The 11201-nt window shown below is 38.2% G+C and overlaps 1 protein-coding gene across 1 annotated transcript; it reads right to left on the bottom strand.

The window, feature by feature from the left end:
• Window positions 1-782: 782 nt before the first annotated feature.
• tapbp.1 (TAP binding protein (tapasin), tandem duplicate 1) lies at window positions 783-5607 on the bottom strand. The gene is made up of 8 exons (XM_034705740.1): window positions 5109-5607; window positions 4154-4333; window positions 3633-3875; window positions 3178-3537; window positions 2743-3066; window positions 2055-2156; window positions 1763-1791; window positions 783-1602 (listed from the first exon to the last, which is right to left on the bottom strand). The coding sequence occupies exons 1-8, from the start codon at window positions 5167-5169 to the stop codon at window positions 1591-1593; spliced, it is 1311 nt and encodes a 436-aa protein (XP_034561631.1). The 5' UTR covers window positions 5170-5607; the 3' UTR covers window positions 783-1590.
• Between the last annotated feature and the right edge of the window lie 5594 nt (window positions 5608-11201).

Here is an 11201-nt window from a genome sequence, read left to right on the forward strand (position 1 = left end):
CAAGGGTTCCCAAAGTGGGGGTTTAACCCCCTGGGGGTCACAAATGGGGGGTCGTGAGATGTCTTCCAGAATGTTTTTTTTTAAGTTATCTAAAATAGTACCTTTTACCCGTTATAGTAGAAAATATCTAAAGAAATAGTAGCTAACCTTGAAATAAAATCTTGAAAATAGAAAATGTGATGGGTTTTCTGCCATTCTTTTTGCAAGATGACTCTATGACAGTCATCTGGCAAAAGAATACCTATATGACATTCTCATATAGGTAGGTTAATTTTCTGCAGACCTGCTAAATGAAGCCACATTAAAACATTCTGAGGGACAGTGGGTGACGCGAGTCTTTGGCACCTGAATTCTGGGAGTCGTGGGTTGAAAGTTTGGGAACCCCTGAATTATGTAATATAATCAATAATATAGAAATATTGTTTTTCCTTTTTCATAATTCAATTTCCAACAATTGGTCACAAAAATATTCACCACGATGCAGGGAATTAAGTGTTAGATGCTCAACATTTTCTGGGGGAGGACCTCCCTCTTGTTATCTCTGCATCAATACATTTAGATTCACCCTAAACTGAGGACCAGGGTTTTGAAATGAGGTGCCCCTTTTTTTTTCACCCCTGACCTTCAAACAGCCTGAGTACGCTACTGACCATTTGCATAAATTTATGACAACTTTTCCCATTTTAAATGTCAAAATGAGCTTAAAACTTGTTGTAAGATATGGAACTCAAACGTGTTAGGAAACTGCTACGTACTTTTAATCAACAAACTTGAAACACAGCATTTTGCCAACTTAGTTTATTTATCATTCAGCAGATGTCAGCACTGCGGTCGAACCATTTCCTTCACATTTTTCTTTGAGTTATCAAACAATAATTACAACCGCCGTGTGATTAGCTCTACCATCACATTAAAAAACACACAAAATACTAGTTCTAATATTTACATTCATTATTTTCTCTGTATTTACAACAACAGCCTTCTGTTTTGGAGTTTGGCCTGTGTCATAATATTGACGACTTAAATGTCCTGTATCATTTACAAATTTTTTTTATAATGCGTTACTTTAAACCAAAACACAAATATGGCCATTCAGACAGCTAAAAACATATTTGAGAGTGGTAAGAAATCATTATTGGTAAACTGGAGGTGATACTTCAATACTTCTTTAGACGTCTTCTTGCTCTTTACCAGTGTTTGAGACAATATACAACAACAAAGCATGAATCAAGGACTCCAGTATGTGATAATGGTTCTATTGCTTTTACAGTGGAGGCTGAAGGAATGATCACAACACATGTTTTGACCAATTAGAGGCCCTTTACAGAAAATGTTTCTCTTGCAGATTTGAAGTTTGTCTTCTCCTGAGCATCATTTCTATTTGTTTACATTAGAGTAAGCAACACATGATACAGAACTGTATGAGTACAAGCTGAAGAAATTTTCTTCCTGGAACTGTTCACAAAAAAACTCTTAAAAAACACTCACTGAAAAAAAAAAACACAGCATGCGGTAGAGGACAGTTACTTGCGAAACCCCATCCATGAAGAGCAGGTTTTATGGTTGACCAACGGTGGACTTCACTCTTCTTTACTTGTCTTTCTAGAAGTGGAGGAAGTGAACAGTTGTTCATACAAAGAGTCATGCCAACACCAAAGAGCAGGTAGGGAGTCATAAAACAGAAGTAGAAAAGTGGAACAGTTATGTAAACATCTCTAGAACTGCACAGCTTGTGTATTATGATCCAATAAAGTAACATTACCTTGTCTTGTTTATCGCCGCCATCTGAGCCTGTGTACAGGAAAATAAAAGACAGAGCAATAAACAAAGAAGTTAAATTGAGAGATCTTAGTGTAGTTCATTTTAAATACACAGTTTGAAGAAACAGCGCTCAAGCCACATTAAATTCATCTTCATCTCATTGTTCCAAATAATGACATAGGTTCAATGATTCTTGCAGGCTGAAATGAATTTAAATCAAGAATGTCAAATGATTATTACTACTCAGTATAACAGGAGCTATTTGAGTGTTAATGTTTCAGTATATTTGCTACCTGAGCTGATGAAGGTCCAAGAGACAAACTTGATGAGACCGTAGAGCACCAGCGCTACACCGACCATCGCCATCGAGTCCTCGATGGAGGGAGCACTGAACCCTGCAACAACATAAGACAGAATTGAGCTACCGTAATGTACCTTAATGAGTCCTTAATCCTAGTCACTCTATGGTCTACACGGCTTTCACACACTCAGGGATTGTCTGTATCCCAGTGTCATATTAACTCAACTGCAGGGGTGATATGATGTATGAAAAAACTCAACACAGGTAGCTCTGGACAAGTAAAGACACTGACTGTTGAATGTCTGTGGTAGTAAGAAAGGTCACACATTTAGAAAGTGGTATAACTGAAGTGTAATGCTGCCTTGAAACCCAGGAAAAGTGGTCTCATCTCGTATCGTGAGTCACCTTGTGATTCCCACTCCTAATAATGACACAATATTTTATAAAGACCAGAATCCCTATTATATCTGGTCTTATGTAGCATTATACTGACACATCTGTCTTTGGTAGTTCATCAGTTGTTAACTTGACATGGTCCTGATTTTTTTTCTTTCTTATCGGTGTAAAAGTTCATCACCTGCTGGCCTTCAAAGATCATTAACTCTTCTTAACTACATTATTGGTACCGTCACCAGAAGAGCTTGATAAATGACTTCAGCATCAATGTTCTTCCACCTTACCGATGACATTGAGAGTCGCGCTGGCCCGCCGTGTGCCTCCAAGATGAACAGCCACGCAGGTGACCTCCCCTCCTCTGCCCAGGTCCTGCTTAGCCGTGTCGAGCTCCAGCCGGGTGCTCTGGCCGAAGGTACCGTCCCACGCCTGCCTGTGGCCCGTTATGCTGCCTGATCCCAGAGACCTGGACTTCCCGTCTGCACCTTTAAACTCCCAGCTCAGTTCCAGGGAAAGAGGGGCAAAACCTGACGCCTCACACTGAACGACCAAAGTGTGGCCGGGAACAATGAGGGGCAGAGGTGAGGGGTAGATGGAGAGGGATGGCGGTTCTGGGTAGAAGGAGAAAAGACAACACATCAAAGTCACACTTAAGTAAAGGTTAACAGAGCATGGGTCCAAGGTGAAGAAAATAGTGATGAAAGTGAGATCTTTTCCCTCACCAACAATCTCAAGCTCCACCGTCACTTGAGCCATGAGGTACGGCAGAAACACGGTGCAGATGTACATCCCTGAGTGACGCACTTTAGCCTCCTGCAGGATCAGGGAGGCATTTCCCTTCTCGTGCACACCCTCAAAGTCCAGTGTGGCCCCCTCTTCTTGTGTATCAGCCAAGCGGTCTGTCTTGCCGTCGTATGCCAGAACCAGCCGTCCGTCTCCTCTGAACTGGTAGCGCCACTCTACGGCAAAACCAGACCCAGAGAGAGGCGAGGACGGGTCCACCCAGAAGCCACAGTCTAGCAGCACTGGTTCCCCGAGTCTGGACTTAACCGAGAGTGTTTTACTGGTCACACTGAGGATCACTGAGGAAACAGACAGAGACGAGGATGGAGTCAAACTGACACACATGACTGAGACAACATCATGTCCACTTCTCTTCAGTGTCAGATATCCTTACCGTTGTGCTCTTTGCTTGCAGTTGGAGCACGTGTGATACTGGAAATGGTCTGCTCTTGTTTGAAGTCCTGATGGGAGGTTGTAAACCAATCAGCTTGCAGGTATATGGGGCTCAGGGTGGATTCTGTGAGGGGAGCGACCCACCTGAGGTCAGAGGGCTGCGGCAGGAAGGGGTTGATCTCACACTGGGGCTTCTTGATCAAGCCTTTGGGAGGGGAGGGGAGGCAGAGAGTGCCAGCAGGGTCTGAGCAGAGGAGGAGACAGAGAGGGAAGATGTCATCACGATTCAAGAACTTGATAAAAGAAGGTTGAAAAAAAAAAGGAAATCAAAGAGCAACAAGTTTGGATTAAGTCAGGAGCCTAGTAAAGAAAACCCTGGTGCCCATTATGACCAATACACAGCAGATAGAGTGGACCCACTCTCATGCACACATGCAGAATATCACCTCATATAAGCAGAAATAAAAGTCTAAACGTACACTATCAAACATGTAGATTTCAGCGGGGTAATGTTGCACTCACCGCTAAAAAAATAGACTCTGTCGTCAGACGGAGCTCTCTGAGACTCTGCAGTGTGTCTGTGTTCGTCTGTGCTGATGTAAAGAAGGGTTTTTTCCTGGCTTGTGGCTGCAGTTAAACCTCCTCGACCCACCTTCTCCTGCACAAACCAGCACTCCACCACCGGACAGCTGCAGCTGCAGGCTTCAGGAGACAGATTTAATGACAAGTTGATAATAAATATTAAAAACATGGAAAACATCTGAAATGCAGCAATGGAAATACAAGCAATGAGTGTAAAGAACCAAGAAATTAAGACCTTAAGACCTTAAAGTCACACTTTAATTATGGTTCCCCTTTGGTGTAAAAATGTCATGGTTGACATTCCCTTTAGTTTACACACCTTTCTAAGTTCATTCTCCTGAGTTTTTATGAATGTTTGGGACTCTGAACTCAATTTCTGACCAAAAGAAGGAATTGGAAAACTAATCCCCCTCTCTTTCCTCTCTTTATACTTAGACTATTTTGTGTTGATTTCAGTTAACTCTATAAAATTACTCAGTCAACAAACACATTCATTCTGTTTCGATATCAGTTTCGGCCACAAGGGGGCGATATTGCACAGGACGCTTTACACCAAACTACATTTAGAAATATATCATGATTTAATGTTTCACTCTTAAATAAGATGTATCTGATAAATAGCAAATAAAATCATACATTTTTATACATAACTGGACTAATTGTTAAAATCGGCCTGTAAGCTTCATGTTGAATCATGTCTAGTTTAGTAATAGCCCGAAATTTAAATGTAAAGTCGAAGTTAAAGTGGTTTTGAACACTACCCAGGCTGCAGCTTTACAAAATGCACCACTTAAGTCTGTTTTGTACAGTTTATGAGTTTTACTCGTGTATATCAAAGCAGCTCTCCTCGGCATATCATAAAATCGACATAATACCCTAACAATAAGCACATTACCTTGGACTAGGTAGATCACAGCCACCAGGCTCAGCTTGTAGATTGTGGAAAAGTTAGTCATGTTGGTGTGTCTTCTCTTTGCCCTCAGCTCCTGCTCTGTGTTGATATCTCTCGGAGAAAGTAGAGTTTAGGTGGATGGTTTTCCCCTTCAACTCCGACTGCATGTTAGTTTCGCTTTCACCTATAAACTGGTCCGTCAAGGTCTTCATCTTAAAACAGGCACATTCCGGTCCTGCTTTCACAAGAAAGTTTCAATAACCAACTTTGGTGATTATATATGTGGGTGAACCAGAGAGAAGACTACCTGAAAACAGAGAGACAAACCATTTAGCAGAAATATAATTTATATTCTGACAAATTAACTTCAAACAGCAGAATGAGAAGTTCTAAACTCCACAGGTAGATGGAGCTCTCTGCCAAGAAATAATCCAACAGCATTCAGACTGGATTAGTCTCTCTGCATTCTCATGCTGCTGTCTTTGCTTCAGTGGTCTCTTTGAGAGTACCAACCTACCAGGGAATGTTCTCACCTCATTGGCTAACATTCCCATAAGTTCTGATCATGTTTCAAGACAAGGTTTGAGTGTAATATTCAAAGAACATCTTAAGGATGTTTATCAATTTAAGAAATGTTCCTTTTTTTAATTAAGTATTAATGGAAGAAGAAAATGTTGTCTTTAACATTCAGATGATGTTTTTATTATATTCTTTAGGTACTCCATTCCAACTCCATTCGATCTGCAGAGTCCCTCTCTACTTTCATAAGACAGCTAAAGACCCAGCTCTTTAGGAAGCACTATGCACTTAGCTAGACTGTTCTCCACTGTTGTCCCCAGTGGCAGATCATGTCTTCCAGCTACAGTTGACTCACACTGTCCTGATCTACTCTGGGAATCTGTGTTCAGCTCTTGAGTGACCCAGCACTTGGTACTTTGGTCATTATTGTGGTGATGTTAATTGTTGATGATGATAATGGAAGGTCTTAAATGGCTTGGTTGCTTCATTGTAGATGTTCCTTATTAAAAAAAAAATAATTCTTATTTACTTTTTGCATTGCCTCTACACTGCTTGGCAGTACCTGCACCCAAATTGACTTGAAGCACTTTGTTACCCGTACTGATCTTGTTTCCTCTTGTCTAGATCTTTGCTTGTGTTGTTCTTGTTCTCATATGTACGTCGCTTTGGATAAAAGCGTCTGCTAAATGACATTGTAACATTGTAACATTGTAACATTGTAAGGTAACAGACAAGGTTTTGAGTGTAATATTCAAAGAACATCTTAAGGATGTTTATCGATTTAAATAATGTTCCTTTATTGTTAACTATGAATGAAATTAGAACATTTTGTCTTTAACATTCAGATGATGTTTTTATAATATTCTTTAGGTAAAAGATTAATGTTTTCTATGAAATGGTACATAATGTTACTTAATAACAAAGAAGCAACATTCTCAAAGCAACAAGTGTTTTATTTAAGAATATTCAGGTGATACATTAAAACACAGACAGAACGTTTTATCTTTAACATTCAAAGGGTGTATTGATAACATTCTTTGGGTCACAGATTACTGAATGTTTTTTAGAATACATTATCTGAGAACATTTTGTGAACATAAAGAAAACTTCCCGCTGAGAACGTTTCAAGAACATTAGGGCATAATATTAAAGCACTGTTGTCACTTAACATTTTATTAAGGTTTTTAGAGAATGTTATCCAAGACATTCTTTGAACACAAAGCAAACTTCCTGCTGAAAGCGTTAAAGTAACATTCTCTGTAACATTAACAGAACGTTTTTAGAATAAAAAAATGCTAGCTGTGTAGTCGAGACTTATCATTAAGTGGATTTCTAGAGAGACCAAACAATACAGCTGTGAGGGAAAACCCAGTCTAAGAAATGGGGATCATTTAAAAGCTGTTAAGGTCAGATGAATACAATATTGACAAAATATCAACACATACAACCTTTTTTTTTATCTACTGCTTTGAAAGATGAGCATCATCACTCCAGCCAGTATGATCTGTCTTTTGTAAACACATCTATACGGACACTAAGGACCTACGTGCAGATCAAATAGTTTCACATTATTAATAAAATCTTGTTTATCTAGAAGCCAAAGATCCCCGGTTACCCAGTTCAGATCTGGCATTCTTCCTCTGGCCATTGATGTTGGTCGTTTCAAAGATATTCCAGAAGAAAACAGACTTTGTGAGTTGTGTGATTTGGATGAAGTGGAAAATGCTTCCCATTTCTTGTTGCATTGTACAAACAATGATGATCTAAGTGAGATATTGTTTTGTTAATCAAAACCCTGAAATGTTGTGGTGACCAGATACGCAAAGAAAAGAAGATAGTACTCTGCTCAATTAGTTTTTTCTTCCATTTTCTTCTTCTGTTCTATGACATTAAATAGACCTACTATGCACTCTGACCCTGGACTGCTTACATGCATGGTGTCATGTAAGCCCTTCATGCAAGCTGATGATATGAATATATATAGCACAATAAAAGATACAAACCTTTAACTTCCTCTGTGTTAACATTTTCTAAACTAATAAAACTAAATTGGTTGTTTAATTTTGACGTTTTTAAACTTGCTAATTTTGTATCAAAAGCCTGGAAAAGAAGACAAGATAGTCTTTTAAAGTAGTGTGCATTTTTATTTGTATTATTTTATTTTATCCTGTTATAACTTTCTCCCTCAGTTTCCTTACAAGGAATGATCGTGCTGTGCGCTCTGACCCTGGACTGTACAAATTCATGGTGTCTTGTAAGCCCATGTGGACTGGGCATATGATTGTATGCGTGACACAATAATAAAATAAAAACTTCAAACTTCAAAACTTCAAACTTCTAAAAGTAGATGTAACACATGAAATAAATGACCCTCATCTGGGATATCTATATCAGAGCTGCATGTTTTCATGTGTTTATTTCATGTAAAGTTTTTGTTGTGATAAGCAAAACTTATTTCTCTTCAATGTGGCTACATAATGTGATATTCTCCTTTCTATGGAGCAGTTTCTAAAGATTAAAGACCAGATTTACACAATTTATTTGATTTTCTCTCTTTTTAAAAGTATTTTATTTATAGTTTTCTAATTTAAGTGGCAATATATTTTTACAGAAGTTAAAAACTATACAAACAGAGTAAGGTGAATGCAAACAGAACAAACAAACATAATAAAACAAGCAAAAACAAGGTCAAAAGAAACAGGGCTGCCTGTTTATGCAGTTTGTTATCACGGTCACATGGATAGGTGACATAGATACAGTATGTGGTGGAAAAAGTTTCCTGCCGAACATTAGACCCACTCCAGTAACCAGGTTAGTTGCAATTGTTCATTCTCATCATTTAAGCTTTAATGATGTTCCATTCTGATTACCTTTCACCAGAAAGTATTTATATCAGTACCACAGGAATGTGGTGAAGCAGGAAGAACAACAGGGTCAGATGAGGTGATAAAATGCTCCCCTTTCTTCCCTCCAAAATTACAAGTCATGCCATTTCTTGGTGTCGCACTCAAACACCAAAATGAAACCAAACACACACATCAGGTGATTTCCCAGAAACAGCACAGAGGTGTTGTGCTGTTTTTGTCCAGTGGAGGAGCTCGAAGACTGTACATGAAGACTGCCATCATTACTGCTCAGCTGTAGTTTGTATCCTCCATATTTGTAGTTTATATCAGGTTTACTTTGTTAGTCTTTCTCATGACTGCATTCGGTGCAGTAGATTTTGGCACAGAGACAGAAGGGGGAAGTTTACCAAATTGCATTCTGGGTATGATCAGTGTGACTCAGCTTCCTGCTTGCTCCACATTATTCTAACTTGCTGGAGTCTGAATAGTTTCATTTCTGCACAATTGAAGTGAATATGATCCCCAAGTTGATACATAATGTAGGCTGAAAACATTTGTTATCATCTGTATTTTATCTGTACTGTAAAAAACAAACAAACTGTGAGTGCCTGGATTTTGATATCAACGACATGTGTGCCCTGCAGTGACCGCCCACACGGAAAGTATGTGTGTCTGCCATTTCAAAGCAAACAGACACACAAAATGGCAACAAGCGCTCTCACAGTGATGGGTGTGGCAACATGAACTACTGTGCAGCAACACTGTGTGCATCATAACCCAACTTTGCTTTTGTGTAACTTTTCAGTGCAACAAAAGGACTTATCTGTTGACACTCTTTTTTTATGTATGATTATTTTCAGACAGAATTTGTTCAGTTTAAGAAGCTACATTCACAAACTGAGAACTTATGTTAAATAATTGTGCTCATGGTCACTCGTTCCAGGGATTGTTGTACCCATATGTGTGTCAAAGCCATTTAAACGTTTCAGTTTTGCTGACTTTTAAACCCTACCTTCCATATTTTGCTTTGCTTCATAATAACTGAAATTGAAAGCTACATGTTAGCTGGTGTCGGGAAACTCCACTCTTTTCTTTTAAGGTATCTCATTGTGATATTATGTGGTTAACTGTAAGTAAGTTGTACTTGAGAACTGTAATCAAGTGACATTTTTTGAGTGTCTGTACTTTAATTGAGTATTTTTGTTTGGGGAAACTTATTACTTTTATTCTGCTACATTTGAAAGACAAATATCAAACTTTTGACTCCCCTACAATTCTATGAATGTCCTCTTTAGTCACTGCTTTGTCTCTGAAGTCAGAGGATTAATTTTCTTTTCTGTAATACTATATACTGTTCGTGTTGTCCTGCATGTGATTTGTCTAAGTGGTGTTGCCGTACCTTTCGGTCATACGTCTCCATGGTTGAACGGAGAGCAAACGCAGAACAAACATCATCAGATCAGTTCATTTAGTTTTGGAACAGCAGAGAAGGATGACGATTTGAAGTTTTTGAATTGGAGAAGAATCTGAATCATTTTTAATATTCGCTCTCTTTAATTTGCACAAACTTTATCACGGCCTACAAAAATGTTGTCGTCTAACCGGAGAAAGCGTGTTGAGCGATAACGTTGTTTTATTCCAGTTGAACATTTTAAAGGCCTTATAATCTCGATTTCTAAGTAATCACCCAGCAGTGTCAAATACTTGATTCTAATTGGTCGAAACCCCTTGACAACAGTCATTTATTCTGAACAGCAAAGGTGACGCTTTTAGGGACAGCCTGATTACGTACACCACACATATCGAACAATCCACAGAGAGGAGTTATGGCACATCTTGTGTACTGTGTATGATTTCGCCTCTTCCTGTTTCTACAAGCAACACAAATAATGTTTTTTTAGATTATTTTACATTTAATTGGAGAACACAAAACTTTAGATTGATGGTTAATGGCTGAAAGTCTCACCCTGCTGTGAAACTATTTTGCATAACCAACAACTATAACTATAAATCTTACTTGTCCCTTGTTTTAACTTGGTTGCAGTTTTATTTCTGTGGTTGGTTGCTCATATTATTTTGGTGCTGGAAATTGATACTTTATTGATACCTTCCTATCTTAGCTCATTTTAACCCACTTTAAATTAAAATTTTAATGTAATTTTTAATATATTCTAATTTTCCTTTTCTTTTCTGTTTTATCATATTTGTCATTTTAATTATGTTCTTTTATGCCTGTCTGAATGTCTCCAATGCTTTTAATGTTTTAATGTAAAGCACATTGAGTTGCCCTCATGTATGAAATGCGCTATACAAATAAAGCTGCCTTGCCTTGCCTTTATTTATCCCCATATGGGGAAATTTGTTCGTTCCAGCAGCTTACAACACGGGACAGGAGGATACAACAATGTGCATAGAGTCAAAAACAAATCAAATAAAAATAAAGTATAATAATAATAATTCTACACTTCTATCTTATGAATCGATTGTAAGGTATGTAATTGCACAGATAAAATTGCACCAGGTTTCTATGAGCATACACAGTATGAAAAGCACACACAGAGCAAATTAAATCTGTATAATGTGAGTTTAAAAACTGTCAATAATGTCTTCTAAATAAACATAACGTAGCAGAGTGTACGCCCATGTATTCTTGACTGCATTCATGCATTGTGAAGATACAATAATTTTGAGATTTTTTTTAAAAGCAAGTAATATTCAGACTGAGCAACTT

The sequence above is a fragment of the Notolabrus celidotus genome, chromosome 16, assembly GCF_009762535.1.
Source record: "Notolabrus celidotus isolate fNotCel1 chromosome 16, fNotCel1.pri, whole genome shotgun sequence".
Classification (NCBI taxonomy): domain Eukaryota; kingdom Metazoa; phylum Chordata; class Actinopteri; order Labriformes; family Labridae; genus Notolabrus; species Notolabrus celidotus.

Coding starts and splice junctions, on each gene's coding strand:
- tapbp.1 (XM_034705740.1), bottom strand. CDS start 5,169: ATGACTAACTTTTCCACAATCTACAAGCTGAGCCTGGTGGCTGTGATC. Junction 4,334..5,108: donor TGTGATCTACCTAGTCCAAG/GTAATGTGCTTA, acceptor TGTCTCCTGAAG/CCTGCAGCTGCAGCTGTCCG. Junction 1,792..2,054: donor TTGGACCTTCATCAGCTCAG/GTAGCAAATATA, acceptor TCCTGTACACAG/GCTCAGATGGCGGCGATAAA.